The 21,977-nt window shown below is 43.3% G+C and overlaps 1 protein-coding gene across 2 annotated transcripts in view; it reads left to right on the forward strand.

The window, feature by feature from the left end:
- Orc1 (origin recognition complex subunit 1) overlaps nt 1–16,997 on the forward strand; it is a 30,323-nt gene extending 13,326 nt beyond the window's left edge. Inside the window, exons 6-17 of one of the 2 annotated variants that reach the window (XR_002380628.2) lie at nt 1,066–1,411; nt 3,167–3,268; nt 3,773–3,962; nt 5,734–5,831; nt 6,321–6,422; nt 7,058–7,229; nt 7,626–7,733; nt 8,650–8,799; nt 9,327–9,446; nt 14,228–14,397; nt 15,267–15,332; nt 16,471–16,903. Coding sequence is in view for 1 of the 2 variants with exons in the window: in XM_021200479.1 (XP_021056138.1) it covers nt 1,066–1,411; nt 3,167–3,268; nt 3,773–3,962; nt 5,734–5,831; nt 6,321–6,422; nt 7,058–7,229; nt 7,626–7,733; nt 8,650–8,799; nt 9,327–9,446; nt 14,228–14,397; nt 15,245–15,332; nt 16,471–16,662 (1,838 nt within the window). In the remaining variant the exon portion in view is untranslated. Of the gene's footprint in view, nt 1–1,065; nt 1,412–3,166; nt 3,269–3,772; nt 3,963–5,733; nt 5,832–6,320; nt 6,423–7,057; nt 7,230–7,625; nt 7,734–8,649; nt 8,800–9,326; nt 9,447–14,227; nt 14,398–15,244; nt 15,333–16,470 lie in introns of both variants that reach the window. The other variant, XM_021200479.1, reaches the window with a different exon arrangement.
- Nucleotides 16,998–21,977: the final 4,980 nt, after the last annotated feature.

Consider the following 21,977-nt stretch of genomic DNA (forward strand, 5'->3'; position numbering starts at 1 on the left):
GCCCTGGCTGTCCTGGAACTCACTTTGTAGACCAGGCTGGCCTCGAACTCAGAAATCCGCCTGCCTCTGCCTCCCGAGTGCTGGGATCAAAGGCGTGCGCCACCACGGCCGGCCTCGGCTTTTTGTTTTTTAAAGACAGAGTTTCTCTGTGTAGTCCTGGCTTTTTGGATCTCTCTCTATAAACCAGGCTGGCTCAAACTCAGAGATTCTCTGAGGGCTGAGATCAAAGGTGTTTGTTTCTGCTTGCTTTAAGACTGCACATTTCTGCCTGCCCCCCTAGTTAGATCAGCATGTCCTATGGGAAATATCAAGGTTGAATCTCATTCACCTTTTGTTTTTTGCTAGGGCCTTGCCTCTTTAATAGGGCTGTGTTTGTTTGTTTGTTTGTTTAGGGGTGGTTCTAGACAGGGTTTCTCTGTATAGCCCTGGCTATCTTGAAACTCACTCTGTAGACCAGGCTGGCCTCGAACTCAGAGATCCGCCTGTCACTGCCTCCCAAATGCTGGGATTAAAGGCATAACCCCAGCTAGGGCTGTGATTCTTGATCCTCATAGCCCTGGCAAGTGTGGAGCAGAGCTACATGTAAAGGTTGTCTTCAGGAATCCCTGCTTTATCTTGGCAGATAGAGTCTGGGTTTAAAAAGACCAGAAATAACTTGGGTCTGGTGATGCTTTAGTAATGTACTATAAAATTTCTTCAAATTCTGGTGCATTGGGGGTGGGTACTGTGTCGTGTTGTTGACTTGGGAAAACTTAATTACTGAATATTTATTTATAAAAGCTGACCTAGAAATCAAATTCTAGATCCTGCAGATGCAGCTCAGTGGTGGAGCACATGCTTAGCAAGGTTCTAGGTTCAATTCACAGTGCAGAAATATAAAAATAATAAATAAAAGTTGTATACATTTATAAATAGAAAAATTGTTTAGAAAAGAGGAGGCCATTTGACCTACAGAAGGAAACTATGGGTTAATTCCAAGTATGAATAACTTCCATTGTGTGACTTCAGTTACATCGTGAGCCTGGGGATTTGTATTGATAAGTATAATGTTGTCTGTCTCTCTAGGCTTAGGTTTTACCAGGAAGCCTAACATGAGGCGGTCACAGAAGAGCTCGTGTGACTCCTTAGATTATCAAAAAACATCTAAAAGAAGAGCAGCGTTCTCTGAGACCACCTCACCTCCTAAAACGTCTAAATATGGTGAAATCAAGCCCGCTTCGGCTTTGGAAACTCTAGGAAAAAATGGACAGGCGCAACCTTTTTGTGCCAAAGGTAGTGTGATTCTGAGAGCCTGGGACCCAGCTCTGATGACCACAAAGTTTGGTGTGGAGAACACACTTAGCCCTATCAGGAATGGGTTGAGATCTTCAGTGGAACCCTTTGGGGCTCTGACACCAAGATACATTAGGAGGTGAGCAGGAGCATCCCCGCTGTGAGCAACTCAGATACTTTATGTGGCGAGAAATGAGCGTTGCAGAGGGAAGCGTACTAGTCTTGTCTAACCAGGCTGAGGCTCTTTCCTAAGTAAAGGTTTCAAAACAGATCTCTAGTAAATTTTGCTCCATATCTCGGGCCCCGGAAATCTGTATTTTGGGGTGCTCTTTGAGTTTGGGTATAGTAACTTACACCTGTAATCAGGAGGCAGAGGCAAGACTAGCATGAGTTCAATGTTAGCCTAAACTACATAGTGACATTATCTCCAAAAAGAAATGCTCTTCTTTTCCAATGTCATTTGAAAATACAGATATTTGTTTCTGAAACTATACTGCTTCATTCACAGTCCTGGATTTCATATGTTTCCTGTGGCTCTTTGGCACAATTTAATAATCATTTTGTTTTCTTCCTTTTTTTGGTTTTTGGAGACAGGGTTTCTCTGTGTAGTCCTGGCTGTCCTGGAACTTACTGTGTAGACAAGGCTGGCCTTGAACTCAGAAATCTGCCTTGCCTCTACCTCCGAAGTTCTGGGATTAAAGGCATGCACCACCACTGCCAGGCCTGATCATTTTGTTTTCAATAAAGTCGTTTTTTTGGGGTTTTGGTTTTGGTTTTTCAAGACAGGGTTTCTCTGTGTAGCCCTGGCTGTCCTGGAACTCACTTTGTAGACCAGGCTGGCCTCGAACTAAGAAATCCGCCTGCCTCTGCCTCCCGAGTGCTGGGATTAAAGGCGTGCGCCACCACTTCCGGCTTTCAAGTTGGTTTTTGATTTTTGTTTTTTTAACCTGGAATCTACTCTTAAGTAAGTTTAAAAAAAAAAAAAAAAAAAAAGACAATAAATCTAGGACAAGCTTTATAGTTTGGCACTTGAGTAGATAATTGTAAACTTAGGGTTTTTTTCAAAACCTACTTTATTTAGGGTTCCTAAATGCTTCAACCTTCACTTCTGGCCCACTGACCAGAGAGGTAGTGGGGAAAGACGGTTACTAGGAAAAGGGTGCTGTGGACCTGTTTAGAAGTAGTTCCTTGGGGTGATTATGCTGTTCGTTGTCAGGATACCAGCAGTCCACTTCAATAGCAAACACCAAACACTAAATCAGTAGCAGCAACATGAGTCATGGGTGTGGCCAGAATCAGCTGGAATACTACAAGAAGTTCTTTGATGAGTTTCTCTCTACAAAGTAAAGACCAGTCAGAGTGTCTTCTGAATGTTCTATTTATATGTGGATTCTGTTTATGTTCTTCCTCTTACAGACAGCTTCCAGAAAAACATTACACGCCACAACCGAGTTGTTAAAAAAAAAGAAAAACGGAAATTTTCACTTCAGATAATGTTGTATAATAAAAACTTGACAGATTACAAATAGCATGATTTTCAATGTTTTCTTATGTAGAAATTTCTAGCACCTTGCTCATAATAAGTTGCTCAATACATATTTTATACTGAGTGTATTTCTGCTAACTTTGAGACTTTGTAAACATGACAAAAAAGGGACGAAATCTTTTGGTAGTTAGTCCATTTTGGTCTATGATAGCGTGTGATAAATCTGATTTAAATGATGTGTTAAATTTTTGGATCTCTTTGATAAGTTTGTTAGCAAAGTTTGATGAACTCTTGCCAAGGTTAGTATAAAAAGAATAGAAGCCAGTGAGACCTGACTATCTCCAGTGCATACTTTGGATCCTTGGTACCCGACATGCCTTCCTATAACCCTGATGTGATACCTTGCAGGAAGGCAAATGAACAAGAAACTCATAAAGAACCCATCCATACTTCTCGTGTCCGTAGAAGGAATTCTCTCTTGACTTTAAAGCGGATTAGGCAACAGCTTTGGTAAGACTGCCCATTAAAAAGCAAAACAAACTTGATCCCTTCTGTGATAGTGTCTTATCCCTCCCTTAATGTCCCTTCTATTTGAAGGCCAGTACATTAATACTCACTTTCATCTAGCGTTTTGTACAAGTGTCATAGTCTGAAAGGAATAGAAATGTTGACAGGCCTTGTGGCTCCTTGGCTCATGCCTGGTGTTTTAGCAAGTCCGGGAATGTGGGATGCCTGAAAGCATTAATTTTGATTTTAATAGACCTTTTTGAATTTGAGCTTCTGAAACTGAAATTTGGGGAGATGAACATTTCTAATACTTATTTTCTCATGAATAAAATAGGGAATATATTTTGTTGAGGGATTTAGTGGAATATGTAATGCCTATATCAGAAATGAAACAAATCCCATATTTCCTGGTGGTGGGATAGACTGTAATGCCTCTAAAACACACTTTATACAGTTATTAAAGCCTGTACACTAAATAATAGAAAATAATTAGTCTCCATCACTCAGTCTTCTAGATGGTGATGAAAGTGACCAAGAAGAGGAAGAGTCGGTATCCTCAGCAGAAGTGTCAGACTCCGAGAGTGTGGAGGAAGATGAGTTTATTCCCTCCCTCCCAACAAGACATTCCCTGAGGCAGTCTAGGACCCAGAGAATGGCCTCTAAGCCATCAACCCCCTCCAAGTCACCAAAGAAAAATGTAAGGTTCTTTTGGGTTTCTTTCCCAGTGATATGTCCCTCTTGTATAGTAAAGAATGGTAATGCCAAGACCAAACATTAACAGTTGTATTCTTAGCATATTTAAAAAATAGTCTGTCCCTAAGAGGAGCCGGCCTACATGAACTTAAGGACTGAAAATTAGTCTACTTAAAGATGAGCTTTTTACTCTTGTGTTATTTTAGACAGTGTGTTTCTATGTAGTCCAGGTTGGTCCCAGACTTCAAGCATGTGCTGCTGCATGTGGCTAGCTCAAGGTGATTTGGGTTCAAGTTTCTCTTAAGGGCCAGAGTCAAATGGCCAAGAGCCCAGGCTCCTGAGGGATGTATAGACACTGACACATTCTGGTGTTTGCATTTCCCTTGGCGTGCATAGAGAACTGAAGCCCAGGTTGCACTTAATGCAGCTGAGAAACCAGGAGTGCTGCTTCAGTGTGGTAATGACTATGCAATAGCAAAATGGAAGGAAGTTTTTGTGGAACTGTAGCAGCTTTAAAGATGTTGGAGTCTTCTCGTACAGAGGTGGGTTTGAAAAATACCAGGGCAAAACATAACAGAACTGTCTAGCATACAGTTAAGAAATGCTCGCTTAGATATTGTTTTCCATTTTTCCAGATCATGATGGAGCTAAGGCTGAAATCTAAGAATAGGCTCTAGGAAAGGGAGTCTAGTAGATCCTATTTGAACTAGAGCCACATTTGCTGTAGTATGTGTGCAAAAAGTTGTCTGTTACCCTGGGTCTCACCTGAAAGAAGGAAGTACATTGTGGCTCTCTGAGCATAATTAAAACGCCTTGCAGACTTCTGGTACTCTTCCTTCCTGTGCTGTTTTCTCCCAATAGATGAATGACTATGTCTCCACTCCTGGAGGAAAGTGAGACAGAGCCTCTGGGGCTCTGAGTCATGAGCTGGGGACATGGCTCAGGGTTTAAAGAACTTAGCTTTCCCAGAGGACCTGAGTTTAATTCCCAGCACTCAGTGCCAATTCACAACTGTCAGTAATTCCATTGTTGTCAAACTAAGTGTTCTTTTCTGATGTCTTTGGACACCAAGCACGCACATGGTATGTACACACACACACACACACACACACACACACACACACACATATAAAACACCCCTGCACAAGAAATAAAGTTTTTTTGTTTATAAAGAAAGAATAGGCCTATGACAGGGATTTGTAGTAGAAAAATCTGATGAGGCTTTTTTTTTTCTTTGCAAACTACTAGGTTATAGATGGAAGAATTCCTGAGTCAAAGCTTACCCATATTTTCAAATAAAGAAAAAGATTTCAGGAATCACTCATGACCTATGGCTCCTCTCCCCCCACCCCCAGAGTAGCTTGTGATGTTATATATATATATACATACATATGTATATGTGTGTGTGTGTATATTTGCTTTGAACTATAACTTAGTGGCAGATCACCTGTATAATATATATGAAGCCCTGAGGAGTTTGTTTATTTCTGAGATTGTCTAATTGTATATCTTTGCCCTGTGTCTGCTTCCTGGGTCCTAGGATTTGTGTGCACCACCATTCCTGCTGAATAATCTATATTTTTTTATTTCCTCAAATTAACTATTTTAATCCCAATTCTGTATAAATATTAGAAAAAAGGGATCATGTTTGGACTATGAACATGCTTGATGTGAGAGGGTAGGGATAGGGGATGGGTAATTTTTATTTTATGCACCTTTTGTCTTTTACCAGTTCTGGGTAGTTTTGTTTTACAACTGGTACTCTCTAAATACAGCCTAAACCTAGAACACCTCATCGTGCCACTCCTCAGATCCGAGACAGAAACTTGCCTGTCCAGGAGCCAGCTAGTGTGCTAGAAGAGGCACGGCTGAGGTAAGCTACTCAGGGGTCCTCCTTGGGGTAGACAGCAATGATGGGGCCTCCTCTTCCCAGAAATTGGAGGTTGGTTGAGCCAGCACTATTAGACATGCAGATGGAGGATAGTATGACAAGCACCTAAACAAAACCTCTGCTGATGCCCAGGAAGAACACACCTAGAGCCCTGCTGCCATCATGTTTGGGGTGGGAGCTGTTTCTATGAGCAATGATGCCTCTTTGTTTCAGAGCCCTAAAAAAGAATTCTTTTAAAATGCAGGAACCTAGGTCCTGTCAGGCATCAAGATTTTTGGAAAGTAGTAGATTTTAGTCTACCCGAGTGGTTCCGTTGTAGAAAAGGGAGATTGGGTGGGACATCCTAGAGAGATGGTAAGTGAAACATTTGCTTTTATAGTATAGCTTCCATGTAGGAATAACAGACGGGTCTTTTCCCTTGTGTTTGGTGGACGGTGACAGACTTTCTGTTCTTCTGTCTACCAACTGCAGGTTGCACGTTTCTGCTGTGCCTGACTCTCTTCCCTGTCGGGAGCAGGAGTTCCAAGACATCTACAGCTTTGTGGAAAGTAAACTTGTGGATGGGACTGGAGGGTGAGTGGTGCTGAGTAGACAGTGGGGTAGTAAGAGCCTGCTGAGCCAGGGCGCGTGGTAAGCAGAACCATTGCCAAACCTAGGAGGGTAGACTTCTGCCTTTTGGAAAACTTGATACGTATAAGGTACTGGGTTTAATCCCCAGCCCTACATAAAATGTATACGGTGTTGAGGTAGAAGCAGGAGGCTCAAGAGTTCAAAGTCAGCCGGGCATGGTGGCGTGTGCCTTTAATCCCAGCACTTGGGAGGCAGAGGCAGGCGGATTTCTGAGTTCGAGGCCAGCCTGGTCTACAGAGTGAGTTCCAGGACAGCCAGGGCTACCCAGAGAAACCCTGTCTCGAAAAAAAAAAAAAAAAAAAGAGTTCAAAGTCATCCTTGGCTATATAGTGAGTTTGAGGCTTGCTTGGGCTATGTGGGATGTTTGTCTCAATTTTAAAGGGTGGTAGGGGTGACCTTTGGGTAGTAAGCGCGCACTAATATAGCCTTGACTGTAGAATGAATGTCCTCTAACAGGTCTAACTGACCAATTTCCTATAGTGGTCTTCACTACACTTACTTGCATCTCAGGGGTCTTGCTCTTTCTTAACATGTGGATGGCATGGATTCAGCCTATGTATATTGTTTTCTTGCTGTAGGTGTATGTACATTTCTGGGGTCCCTGGAACAGGGAAGACAGCCACTGTGCACGAGGTCATACGCTGTCTGCAACAGGCAGCACAAACAAATGATGTTCCTCCCTTTCAGTATGTTGAGGTTAATGGGATGAAGCTGACAGAACCCCACCAAGTCTATGTGCAGATTTTACAGGTAGGCTAAGTTGTTTGGGGTTTTGGGGAAACAGTTCCTTAGAAATACATGGAAAAGGAAAGAATTACTTAATTTTATGTGCACTTCACAAATTTACCCAGACGTGGCAAAGGTGAGGCAGGCAGACTTTTTAGAGGTTAGATATTGATTGATTACATGCCAACATGGAAGGAGCCCCTAGCTCACAGATGGCGTGGAGAGTGTCTTGGATTTGATGTAAGCCTCGTTCTTTCATTCACTTTACCTTTGAACAGATAATATCCCACTGAGTAAAGGGACTAGAGTTAGAGGGAGAGCACAGGAAATGAGTAGTTGCCTCTTTTTACAGACTCCACTGCAAATCAGGGGAGTGGAGTCATTACTATTTACTACAGCAGTTACTTTTTCCTTGTGCAGAAACTGACAGGCCAGAAAGCAACAGCCAATCATGCAGCAGAACTGCTGGCGAAGCAATTCTGCAGCCGAGGGTCCCAGAAGGAAACCACTGTGCTGCTTGTGGATGAGGTGAGGTCGCGGAGTACTCGTCTGCCTCACTGCTGGGGTGCCCAAGTGATGTTGGGGGGCCGACAAGCAGCTTGGGAGCAGGACACAGTACATAATGTCGTTCCTCAGTCCATGGTTTCTTGGTTGGGAAATTGGAGTCTGGGACAATGGCGGTGGTTCCCAGCCTCCTGTGTACCCAGATGCTGCTGGGTTCGAGCTTCCCCTCAGGGTGTCTATGCGCAATGCAGGAATAAGGCTGAGCCCAGGACTGCGGTGGAACCTGGTTTGGTTCAGAGTGAGTGTTAGAGCAGAGGTCTTTGCTGTGGCACTCCTTGATGAAGAGCTGGTCCTTGCTTGTCCAAACCGTTTTATTTGATGGTGGATGTGAGTACACACACCTTACTCAGGGTGAGCCAGGCATTAAATACCTTTCTTGGGAAGGAGTGCTCAGGAAGGGGAGCTCATCAGCTGAACTGCTGGGGCCTCTCTAATAATCTCAGAACTCTGGGGTTTTAATGCTATGACTGACTGCTATGTCCTCTCAGTGGGGTGTTGTTACCTGCCCCAGAACAGGTAGAGCTTGGCAGGGAGCTGGCTCCACTCCTGCAGCTCTCGATCCTGAGATTCCCTGGAGTCTGAGCCTGTTTGGCCTTACCCAGTCCTTCTGTCTGGTGGCCCTGTCTACTTGCCCCACTGTGAGGAGCCCCAGGAGTACAAGAGAAAGGAATGGCTGCACAGATTCACTCTCCTAGGAGCAGATAGTGTGCAGGCAAAAGTGCTGGCTGCTTGTGTATCAACTGAAGCCTGTCCATTGATTCCCTGACTGATTAGAAAGTGCGATGTGGACATGACATGCACTAACTCAGTAGTGCAGGCTATCACTTATGTGCCCTGGCTTGGTCTCTGAGTGACATTGTATGTATATTGTCTTTGTCAGCTTGACCTTCTTTGGACTCACAAACAAGATGTAATGTACAACCTCTTTGATTGGCCTACTCACAAAGGGGCCCACTTGATAGTGCTGACCATTGCCAACACCATGGACCTTCCAGAGAGGATCATGATGAACCGTGTGTCTAGCCGACTGGTGAGTCCAGGATGCTCTGCAAAAATGGAAATATAAAGCACCAGGAAATACGATTTCTGCTATATCATTTTTATGCTGGAATGAAAAACATTGAATGCTCTTTTCTGTAAATACCATACCTTGGCTTTCTGGTCTCACAAAGTACTGGAAGTTTAGTTACTTTTTAAAAATAAAAAGTATTTAAGCCTGCCACCTCTTTGGTACTTAGAATAAAGCAGAGAGCCCGACCGACTGTCTCTGCCTTCATGGGCGTGTGGTTGGTTTGTCAGGAAGCACCATCAGGAAGAACATGGTAAGGGAAGGTGGGAGCTGTGATTTCCTTACAGCACCTCTGTGTTGAACGATTCTAGAAAAACAAAAGCTTATAATAGAAAACAGGATAGTTTGGTATCTACTATCCTGCAAGGTACCCAAGTCAACTAGGCAGCAGCTAAAAGGAGAAATGGGAAAAAAGTAATAGATTGTTATGTAGGACTTGAAGACCTAGGAATGATTTCCCTCTTCGATCTGTCATCTCGTGTCTTCAGGGCCTCACCAGGATGTCTTTCCAGCCCTATTCTCACAGCCAGCTGAAACAGATCCTAGTGTCTCGCCTGAGGAACTTAAAGGCCTTTGAGGATGATGCCGTCCAGCTGGTAGCCAGAAAGGTATGTCTTCTCCAGGAAGCTCCTGTTACACCTTCAAGCCATTCTACAAGTCCCTACTGAACACCCACTGTGTGTCCTGTGCTGTATGCTCTGAATGAAGAAAACTTTAGGAAGTACTATGAAAATACCAAAGGGTTGAGGGTGCTTCAATCCCATGTCTGGCAATGCCAGGATTGAGTTTGAGCCTCTTCTGGTCTATATAGGAAGTTCTGGATCAACCAGGGCTAAATTTGTGACCTACTATGTCAATGGATGGATGAGTGGGTGGGTGGATAAAAATTGAGAAACAATTATGGAAGACAAGGATTATGGGTTTATGTACAAGCTAACCTGAATTGATACAAGGAACAAACTGTTTTGTGTTATTAAAGGGATCCTTTAGATCCATGCCAGCCACGTAGGAAGGACCAAAACCCCGAAATAATGAGGTGACGGTATAAGTTCAACCCTTAGGAACTGGTCAGTGTTGAGACTTGTTTATATAGAATGATCTAGTCTACAGACAAGCTGTATGCAGAACTGCTGTGAGTAGTTTTTTGTTTTCAATGTTCTCTTTCATTTTGTTGGGGCCTTAGCACAAGCTTATGAATTCACTGCTCACCACTAGGGTGCTGTTTTACAGGTGAGGGTGGTGCTACTTAGGGAATGTTTGCGTGGTACCTCTACCCATAGGATATAGGGACCTAAAGAAAGGGAAGGCCATGATACTTGTGTCACTTATTAGAAGAGTGGCTTTGGTATACTCAAAACATTAGACATTGCTTATGGTGGCTGGTGAGATGGCTCAGCCATTGACAGTACTGGCTGCTCTTCTAGAGGTCCTGAGTCCCAGGAACTACATGGTGTGTCTCATGACCATCTAAAATCTGATGCCCTCTTAAGGCATGTGGGCGTACATGAAGTAGAGAAGTCATACATTAAAATCCCAAGCTTTTTTTTTTAATTGCTTATAATTCAACTTAACAGAGATGAGTATTTTATTTGCTTTAAAGGCATGTACTATCACGCTTCGCTAAGATGACTACTTTTAATGTCTTAGCGTATTATATACTATACTTTATAGTTTTCTTGGTTTATGTGCCATAATTTTGGAAGGAATGGATCCTTTTACAGATAATTTGGTGTGGTCCAGTGACAGGTGAGTTTCTGGTTGCTAATGAGTACTGGGAATATAAGAACTGAGAAAGAGGTCTTTGTAGGATGAAAAGAATTAAAATTCAAGTGATCTGGGTATGTAAGACAGGGTATCCATATAAGCACTTGGGACAGTGAGAGGAGGGGTGCCTGGTCAAGGCCAGCCTGAGCTACATTGGGATATCCTATCAAAACTAACAAGTAAATGGCAATAAAGCATTCAAGCGTTTTTTTCAGAGTCAGCTTGGGAAAAAGTGGAGAGTTCCTTGGGAATTGGGGCTTGGAAACCATAGAAGGAGCAGCAATAGCTATTGACATTGTACGCTGGTTTCATTCTCCTGTCTCAACCCAGGGCTTCCCCCAATTTTGTCAAAGGCCAGGTTTGATACCACAAGGTAAACTGAGCAGGGCCGAGTGTGGAGTGGGTGATTCACTCAGCAGACTTCTCTGAGTGAATAAAGCTTGATTTACTGGGGCTGGCACTCCCTGTGAAAGGCAATATCATAAACTCTTTGAACTCTTTATTTGTTTGGGGGCCAGTGAGAAGGCAAAGAGAAAAGGGGGGATCATACATATGTACATACATATGTTAATACACATTTACACGCTGGATGGATGGAGCAGAGCTCTAACAAGTAGGCTCCAACAACTTTATTTTTTTCTCAGCCTTTTTATACCACTTAAAACAGTTCTCTGTGTTTAAAAAAAAAAAAAAAAGATTACTTTGTAGCTACAAGTTACATATTCGCTAAAAACAATCACCACAAAAAACATTAAAATCATTACACAAGAGGAAATTACAAGATTATTGATTATGTATTTTTCTTTTGAAACTCAGACCTAGCTAACATTTCCCATCTTTTTCTCTACAAGTTCAACATAGCTGCAAAGCAATATTTGTGGGTCTCCTGCCCTCGAGGCTCCTCAGCTGGTTCGGTCCACAAGGACAGTGGAAATAGAGACCCAAACAGGGTTCAGAAGCCCTGTGAGATGTATGGTGAATGACCACACTGGGACCACTTGTCAGTAGGCAGATCAACTTTATAAGCCTTCAGTCACCCTAAGTAAAGTTTTAGGGGACAGCGGGTTGGGACAGCCAGGATGAGCAGGGGCCATTGGTGTGGAGCTCTGAGGACCTAGAGTGCTTCGTTAGTGTGATCTCAGGTGCTGCTGAACAAGTTTTGTCAGAAGAAAGGAAATTGATCCTATAAACATTCCTCCGATAGAGGCCAGTGTGGGGGCTTAGAATTTCCCTGAGATCAGAGTAGGAGAAACTGCTAATGAGGGAGTCCTACATTATGAGCTGAGCCTCAGAAGGCTATCTGGCAGACATCTACCTTAATTAGAGTTTTCCTGCATCATTGAGTAGCAGAGTTTAAGCAAGCTAGTCCATCGTAGCAAGTTTTTTCCTATACTTCGCTGATGACAATGAATTTGCCAAGAAACAGATCATTATCTGTACATCTTACTTTTGAAGTCTTATTCAGATTAACGGGCTAATCATCTATCCTCTAGTCTTATACTCAGAATTATTTACTCTTTATTCATAATCCTGTCTTTTTTTTTTTTTTTTTTTAATTGTACACCCTGCAATCTATGGCCCTATCTCTAGAAATGAGATCCAGGAACTCAGTCCCAACCCAGAGCAACTGTGTTTTTTGAAAAATTGAGTGTGTTCAAACTTGTCCCAAGCCTGTTTTTCCTTCCGAGTACTATTATGTGCCTTTAATTCATGAAAGCTCACTGTCCTCCTTTTCAAACCTATGTAACCCTTACTATTCTACAAAGGATTATACATAAATACACTGCAGCTGTCTTCAGACACCAGGAGAGGGCCTCAGATCTCATTACAGATGGTTGTGAACCACTATGTGGTTGCTGGAATTTGAGCTCAGGACCTTCAGAAGAGCCATCTTACCCACTGAGCCATCTCACCAGCCTCAACATTCTACTCTTAATTTTATCTTTTTAGAAAAACAACTTAAATCATCTTATTAAACTGTCAATTACCTTAACTTCCTAAAACTATTTAAATCAAATTAGGAGTTCCAAAAATTCATTAATTCATCCAAACAGCATTTTATGAAAATTCATATTGATCTACAGGAAAATTGCCTAATAGAGTGGAGGGTCTTCCCATGCCCAGTCATACAATGCTAGGTATGTGAGGGGTATATCAATGACACACACAGACTGCACAACATCAAGAAACAATCCTGTGCCTTTCCATTGGAGTTGTGCAAAATATTGTGCCATCTCCAGAAAGCTCCTCCTGCATGGTATCTGGCAAACTGACTTCTTTCCCTTCCCAATCTTGATTTTAATTCTCTTAGGCATTGATCAGGCTGTTCTCCCAAATTTACAACATACTGGGGGAGCTTACCTCCAAATATGTTCTTCTAGCTGCTGGTAACTAGTTCTCGGCACACAGAATAAGAACCCTTGTGTCTTGTTTGTGTTTGAGGCTGGGTATTTATGTAGTCTTTGCTATTCTGGAACTCTCACAATATTGACTAGACTGGCCTTGAGTTCCTAGAGTTTCCTAGAGTTCCTCCTACTTTATCACCATTCCCAGCTTCCACGGACGTCATAGTAGGGCTTTAGATTCCCTAAAAGCTGGGCTTGTGGGTGTTTGTGAACCAGTACGTGGATACTGAAAAAAGAACCAAGTTCTCATAACAATAAGCATCTTTTCTATCTCTTCAAAAACTAACAATAAAACCCCACTTGTTTCCTGAATAATAAAACAGGATTTCTACCCTTCCCACTGGTCTTATCTATAGAATCATGGGACAGCAGTTTGCGATGTAGTAATTGTATTCCAGACATGAACATATATATATATTAATCTGTGTTCTGCAGTGTGGCTCACTAGTTACCTCTCCTTCAGTTCTGCCCTGCCTCTTCTGTATCTGGCTGGTAAATACCCCCAGTCCCACTCTATCTCTGCCAGAAGTCCTACCTAATCTCTTCTTTTGCTATAGGCCATCAGCTTCTTCTTAAACCAATCAGAAGAGAGGGAATGTTAATAAAATTGATGTAGCCATATGAATAATAATACCAAAGTCTATCTGCACTCAGCTTTGTTGGCATAGAAATCAGCATTTGAATAATACAAAGACAATCTTTACACAGTGCACAAAGATCACCCCAACAAGAGCCAGTGTTTATTTACCTGAGATGGCAAGTGGACATTAGAAATAAAATGTTCGCTGGACGGTGGTGGCACATGCCTTTAATCCCAGCACTCGGGGGGGGGGGGGGCAGAGGCAGGCGGATTTCTGAGTTCCAGGATAGCCAGGGCTATACAGAGAAACCCTGTCTTGAAAAAAAAAAAAAAAAAAAAGAAATGTTCCAGGGCTGGCGAGATAGCTCAGTGGGTAAGAGCACTGACTGCTCTACCGATGATCCTGAGTTCAAATCCCAGCAACCATGTGGTGGCTCACGACCACCCTTAATGAGATCTAACATCATCTTCTGGTGTGCCTGAAGACAGTGAGCAGGGCTGACCGGATTGAACAGAGGTATTAAAAATTCAATTCCCAGCAACCACATGAAGGCTCACAACCATCTGTACAGCTACAGTGTACTCATATACATCAAATAAAATAAATAAATCTAAATTAATAAAATGTTCCTTCTTGTAGGTAGCAGCCCTCTCTGGAGATGCCCGGCGCTGCCTGGACATCTGCAGGCGTGCCACAGAGATCTGCGAGCTTTCCCATCTACACAGTGACTCTCTGAGCCTGGTCACTGTGGCCCACTTAATGGAAGCTATAGATGAAATGTTCTCCTCATCATATATTACTGCCATCAAGTAAGATACATGCTCTGCTGCATGCACCTCTGGGAGGACCTGAGGAAAGGTCCCAGCTTAGGGGCTTTAGCAATTGGCTTGTTTATCAGATTTAACTTGTTCTATCCACATTTAAATAGAGAAAATTCTAGGGGTAATCGGGAAGGCAAAACAATCCTTGGGTAGGAGCTGAATGCTTACAACTTTTATTGGGGCATTTTTTGAGTACAAATACTACAGGAACAGACTGGGTTTGGTTTTTCATGCATATAATCCCAGCACTTGAGAGGCTAAGGCAGGAAGATTGTCACAAGTTTAAGACCAGCCCAAGTTACATAATGATAGTTCCAGGAAAGTATGAACTACACAGTTAAACTCAATAAGGAAAAGAACAAATAGGCAGTAAGGTGGTGGTTGAAAGCACTTGTAGCTCTTTACAGAAGACTCAGATTTAGCTCCCAACATAGACATGTCAGCTCACAGCTGCCTGTAACTTCAGTTCTGGGGATCTGGCACCCTTTTCTGTCCTGCATACACACACAATTCTTTAAAGGATACACGAGCAAGAGACAGTTATGTTTCTTCTTACTGAGGCATGTCCCACTCCCAAAATTCATGAATGGGTTTTTTTCCCATTCATTCTTTTATTCATTCATTCATTCATTCATTTTAAGATGCAGGTATAATTCTAGAAGTAGTTCCTGAGTTCCCCCATTTCCAAAGAGCATTTTCTGTCAGTTTGATCCTGTGGGGAAAGTGTGGGGCTTTGTCAGGAGATGTGTCAGAAAATGTTTCCCAGAGTTTGGCTCTTCCTTGAGGCCAGTGGTGCTTGCAGTCTCTAGAATTCACATCTCTTGTTTCCTTTAAGAAGCTCTTCTGTCTTGGAGCAGAGCTTCCTAAGAGCCATTATTGCAGAATTCCGGCGGTCAGGACTAGAGGAGGCAACCTTTCAACAGGTAATTGGTTAAAAGCTGGTTTTTGTTTTGTTTTGTTTTTCTGATCTTTCTAGATATGGGTGGGTCCAGAGTTCTTAGAATAGGGGAGACGGGGCTGGAGAGATGGCTCAGTGGTTAAGAGCACCGACTGCTCTTCCGAAGGTCCTGAGTTCAAATCCCAGCAACGACATGGTGGTTCACAACCATCTGTAATGAGATCTGACATCCTCTTGTGGTGCATCTGAAGACAGCTACAGTGTACTTAGGTATAATAATAAATAAATATTAAAAAAAACAAACGAATAGTGGAGATGTTAACATGGGCTAGAGCGTTGGCCTGGTGTTCAGTTCTCCAGTACCACATAAACTAGGCTTGGTGGTTCATAATCCCAGGACTTTTAGGTAGAGGAGGGAGGTTTATAAATTGTGTCATTCTTGGCTCCTACACACTTTGAGACCAGCCTGGAATATATGTGACCTTGTCCTTTAAACAAAGCAAACAACAAGACTCCAGAGTGACCTTTAGCAGTACTACATTCCAGATGTTACTCTGGAGGATTGACACTTTTAATCCTTGAACTCTTAATGCCTGTGACCACATAACTATTTCTCTGCAGTTAATAATTATTTCATACGGGTCAACTGATAAGGTAGGTGCAAGACATCTTGTAACACTGAAGCTTTAAATCGTTAAATAGGCATGTGGCCGTTTACACCTGGAATCTCAGCACTTGGAAGATGAGGCAAGGGGATTGAGTTTGAGGCCAGATTGGTGTGAACTACAGACTTCAAGACCTTGCCTTTAAAAGACTAGAAAAGAAAAAGTGACATAATCCGCCTATATCACATAGATAAATGATAGAATGGCAAGGTTCAGATGAGCCATGCCCTGTTCTACAGCTTGCATTTATGCAAGGGCATCAACTGATGACACATTTGCTATCCAGGCATGAATGACTGTTTTGTCACTGCATCTTAACTATGTAGCCTTGGTTGTCCTGAGACTCACAAAGTCTGCTGGCCTCTGCCTTCCAAGTGCGTGGACTCAAGATGAACATCACCTGTCATACCCCAGGTGCTCAGTTTTTGCAAAAGATGATCAGATAAAAGCGCCGGATTATTGTCTTTCCTAATCTTCACTTTCACTTTTGATATCTAGATATACAGTCAGCACGTGGCTCTGTGCAGAATGGAGGGACTGCCATACCCAACCATGTCAGAGACCATGGCTGTGTGCTCACGTTTGGGTTCTTGCCGCATTCTCCTGGTGGAGCCCAGCAGAAATGACCTCCTCCTTCGAGTGAGACTCAATGTTTGCCAGAATGACGTTCTGTATGCTCTCAAAGAGTGAAGGACTTCACAAACTTCTGCTGTTTCTCAAAGAGATTTATTTTATTTCTTCAGAACATGGAATTATAGCATAATATACAGGATGGAAATTGTTATAAATTTGTTATTTTCCAAAGTGTTGGAGAAGTTACGGTAACATACTATGTATATAAAGATATGTATACAATATACTTGTATCTATGTAAAATAGTTCTGGGAGAATTTGTATGACATTAGGGATACTGGTTGCCTCTGAGAAGTACCTGGTGGGTTGGTCAGAGGTTAGAGAAAGACTTCACTATATGCTATGATGGATTGGATTTTGAATGATACAAAGTAAATTGATTTTATAGAAAAGAACTGGTACTGTTTGGGGTGCATCACACTGACAATGCCCCTTGCATGCAGGTGGCCCTGGGTTCCTTTCCCAATGATAAATAGAAGCCTTTAGCCCTTCATGGGGAACATCATGTAATCTCAGAATTTGGGAGGCTGAAGCAGAAGGATTACTGCTGGTAGGCAAGCAGGCACTGATTTTCAAAACAAAGTTACCGCTTATAAAAACAAATCTTGTTGACAGAAAGTAGAAGGTTCGTAAGGATAAGTTTAATAAAGATGTACTATGGACTGCAAATATCATTCATTGGTGAGTTGAGAGCCTGTTCATCCCCACCCTGCAATAAATTGGATATGATGGTACACACCTGTGGGAGTTAGACAGAAAGATTAGAAATTAGAAGTTGTCCTCAGCAAAGCAAGTTCGTGGTCAGTTGTTTGCTTTCTGTTGCTGCAACACAGACATTATGACCAAAAGCAGCTTCAGGGCAAAAGGTTTAACTTTGCTTACATATTCTGGTCATACTCTTATCACCAACCTAGGCCCTGTGTTCCCTGGATGCTCTGGAACTAGTTATGTAAACCAGGCTAGCTTCAGAACTCAGAGCTCCACCTGTTGCTGCCTCTCAAGTGGGGATTGAAGGCATATGCCATTCCTTGACCAAACTGAAATTTAAAAAGATAGCTCAGTGGAAGAGGGCTTGTTGACAAATAAGAGGTTCTGGGTTTGTTCCACTAAAAAATATAAGGTTATGAACCCTGTGCATACAACACATTACTGTGTCGTGATACACAGAATGCTGCTTAGGAACTTCATGAAGTGAGTGAGCTGTGATAATGTCTGCTATTAGTCTTCCAATAGTTTATAAATTTGTAGCCAGACTTGATGGCAAAGGCCTGTAATCCCAGCTACTCAAAAGGCTAAAACAGGATTATAAACATAAGGCCTAGACTGTAACATCATGAGCTCAAGGTCAGCCTGAGCATCTTAGTGAGACCCTGGCTCAAGAGGGCTGGGGATACCGGATATAGTTCTTTGGCAGAGAAATTGACCTGGCGAGCTAGAACCTATGTGCACTCCTCAGAGACTAGGAGAGGCCATCTGATCCCCTACAGCTAGTTACAAATGGGTGTGAGCAGCCATGTGTGTACTGGTAACTAGAACTGCAAAAAAGCAAGTGCTCTTAGCTGCTGAGCCACCTCTCCATCCCTGTATCATAATATTGTTATCCACAATTAGCCAAAATGAAGAGTGAAGAAGTCCTTTAAAGAAGAAAAGTGAATGATAAACAAAATGAAGCAGTTGAAATGGCTCAAAGGCATGAGTGTAAAGGCTCAAGTGGAGGCTCTTGCAGACGATCTGAATTTCTAGAACTGAAGCCAGACAGCTCCAGCTCCAGGTGATAAACACTCATCACCTCCATGGTCACTGCATGCACACATACAAACACAAATGATGTTTTAATTGCCAAAAGGAAGCACAGGCTGAGGAGGTGGCTCTGTGGTTAAGAGCACATACTGCTTTTGCAGAGAACCTGAATTGAATTCCTTGCACCTACACCTGGCAGCTCACACCTGCCTGTAGCTGCAGCTCCAGGGTATCTGACACCATCTTCTGGACTCTTCTGGGCACTTGCACTTGTGAGCATGCACACCTACATCCACACATAAACAATTTTTTTTTTGTTTTGTTTTGTTTTTTGTTTTTTTTTTTGAGACAGGGTTTCTCTGTAAGCCCTGGCTGTCCTGGAACTCACTTTTTATACCAGGCTGGCCTCGAACTCAGAAATCCACCTGCCTCTGCCTCCCGAGTGCTGGGATTAAAGGCGTGCGCCACCACACTTTAAATTTTTAAAAATCATGAAACTTGATGGGGAGATAGCTCAGCAGACAATGTTTACTGCAAAAGCATTAGAGCCCGGGGTTGGATCTACTTTCTAGAAGGTGAAATGTATGTACAACTTTTCCTGGGAACTTCCACTGACAGAAGTTTCTAAAATAATTATACTAGAACTGTCACATGACTGAACATATTGCTCCTGGGTATTCAACCAAACAACTATATCCTATCAAAATTATTTATGCCCATTAATAGATGCAATGTGATACATCCATCATATGTATAGATATATGGTAAAAAAATGAAATTAGGAAATTTGCAGGAAAATGGATGGATCTATAAAATAAGTGAAGTGTTAATACTGCATGTTGTCTCATGGATGCTAGCTTTCAAATTAATTATTTGCTTATATTACATAGTGACACTATCTCACAACAAAAGCAAACAAAAAAATAAGTCCCAAAACAGAAAACTTTAACAAAAAGAACCCATAAGTTGGGGACTGGGGTATGGCTCAGAGTAATAAGAGTTCTTGCTCTGTAAGCATAAGGATGTGAGTTTGAACCCCCAGGACCTACATACAAAGCTGGGCACACGGGGACTGAGGAGGTGGCTCAGTGGTTAGAGACACTTGCAGCTCCTGCAGAGGGCCCAGGTCCAATCCCCAGACCCATGTGTCAGCTTACTACCAGTTAAAGATGTTTAACTCTGTTTTCAGGAGCTCTGATTCCCCTTGGCCTCCATGGGCACTTCTAATACGTGGTGCTTACATAAATGCAACCAGACACTTAGAAACACACACACAAATACAAAACAAAAATGGAGGCTGCAGAGATGGTTCAGCACATAGGGTAGCTCACAAGACACTAATATTGTTTGTTTTCTTGAGACAGGGTTTCTCTGTGTAGCCCTGGCTGTCCTAGAACTCCCTCTGTAGACCAGGCTGGCCTTGAACTCAGAGATCCTTATGCCTCCACCTCCCAAGTACTGTGATTAAAGGTGTGCATCACACACACACACACCCTTCATTTATTTATATATTTGAAAGAAGGGAGATCTGATGCTCTCTTCTGGTGTGCAGGTATACATGCAGACAGAGCACATTAAAACCAACAAACAAATAACAGCTGGGCATGACTTCATGAGTTTGTAAGCCCAGCATTGGGAAGAGGAGACTGGGGATTCCAAGAGCTCACTAATCAGCAAGACAGCTGAAACAGCTTCCAGTTCAGTGAGGGACCTTACGTCAAGGGAATAAGGTGAGGATGGAAAGCTGCACATGAAAATGCGAGGTCCTCAATGCGCTTGTGCACTGCACACCATCAGGCATCACACATACATACAACACACGCTCACAAACACAACTCCAAACCCATTTTTCTATCATCTGAGCACGACAATAGCCTCCAGGAAAACTATGTGTAGAGACCTAAGAAAGCAGTGTGGGGCTGGAGGGATGGCTCAGCGGGTAAGAGCACTGACTGCTCTTCCGAAGGTCCTGAGTTCAAATCCCAGCAACCACATGGTGGCTCACAAGCATCCGTAATGAGATCTGACACCCCCTTCTGGTTTGTCTGAAGACAGCTACAGTGTACTCACATATAATAAATTAATTTTTAAAAAGGCTTATTGTTTAAAAAAAGAAAAAGAGAACAGTGTAAAGTTTATTTTGACATAATTGGCACAACAGTGATTCTTTGCCATTATCCACTTACATGTGGTGAGTTTTTTCCTTCTGCACTGGTCTCTTTGGCCATTATCCACTCTTAACCCTCCTTGCTCTATTATTATACACTATCTCCTAAATTATACTCTGGCTCATTTGAGTCTGTTATGTGGGAAACACAAGATCTGGAGCCTGTGGCAGGCCAGAGTGAGAGTCCAGTAAAAGAATACTCACTGAGAAGGAACTGTTGCAGAATGGAAGATGAAGTCAGTGGCCACATCGCCTGTTAATTTACATACACGGATATTACTAGGACTGGGAGGTAGCTGGACTGGCAGGGTGCTTCTAGCAGGAACAAATCTCTGGGACTCATCGACAGCACCTCAGAAGTCCCTGAGGTGTAATGCCTGCACTGGGAGATGCAGACAGGAGATATCACAAGTTCCATGTCATCCTTCACTACAAATCAAATTCAAGGTCAGGATCGAGTACATGAGACCTTCAAACAAACCAGCCAGGGGGTGGTGGTGCTCTCCTTTAACCCCAGCAATCAGGAGGTAGAGGCAAGTGGATCTGTGTGAACTTGAGGCCAGCCTGGTCTACAAAGCAAGTTGTATGACAGCCAGGGCTGTTACAGAGAAACCCTGTCTCACAAAAGACAATCAAATGAAAAAACCCAAAGCTGTAGGAATCAGTATCTACTATGTATTATTTGTGTGTGTTAATCTGAATGTCGGAGTAGGGTCACAGGACAACTTTTGGGAGTTGCCTTAGTGAGGCAGTTTATGAGACAGAGTTCTTACCATGTAGTCCTGGCTGGCCTAGAACTAGACCAGGCTGCTGGCAAACTAAAGGACTCTGCCTCCCGAGCGCTGCGATTTAATGCACGCACCACCACGCGGGCTGCAGAACTGACCTATCAGAACTGAAGCCTGCAGCCTCTCCATGAATTGAGACCACGCACGTGGTGTGGAGAATCTCGGGGTTTGGTCCATCTGCAGGTCAGTTCCATCAATCCCCATACAACAGGGCTCCTTGAGGTAGAGGCGGCCCTTCAGCTTGCAGCGATGCTCCGGCCTCGGTTAATCGAGGGCTTTGGTTCCTCTAATCTGAAGTTTTGTCCTGCCCTCTGACCAGAAAGGAGCTCAATTTCCCAGAGAGCTGGTTTTCCGTGCCTAAGATGCACAGGATGGAGGAAGCCGCATCTCAGCACAGGGACGCGGCAGCACCGCGGCCCACGAAGAGAACCGGGAAGCAGGGCTCTCGGAGAAACCGCGGCAGGAATGGGGCACGCCTACCGTGTGTGAAGGGCGCAGCTCGCCACGCCTCACGACGCTGGCGCCAGCCTGCAACGCGTTACCTGCTCCAAGATGCCTGCGCGCAGCCGGCCCCACCCTCGGCGTCACCTGTGGGCGCGCCCCGCCCGCTTGCCCGCGCACATGCGCACGGCGAGCCGCCGGCTGCGGTGTCACGTGGCGGGCGCGAGCCACCGCCT

The sequence above is a fragment of the Mus pahari genome, chromosome 6 (assembly GCF_900095145.1).
Source record: "Mus pahari chromosome 6, PAHARI_EIJ_v1.1, whole genome shotgun sequence".
NCBI classification, from domain to species: Eukaryota; Metazoa; Chordata; class Mammalia; order Rodentia; family Muridae; genus Mus; species Mus pahari.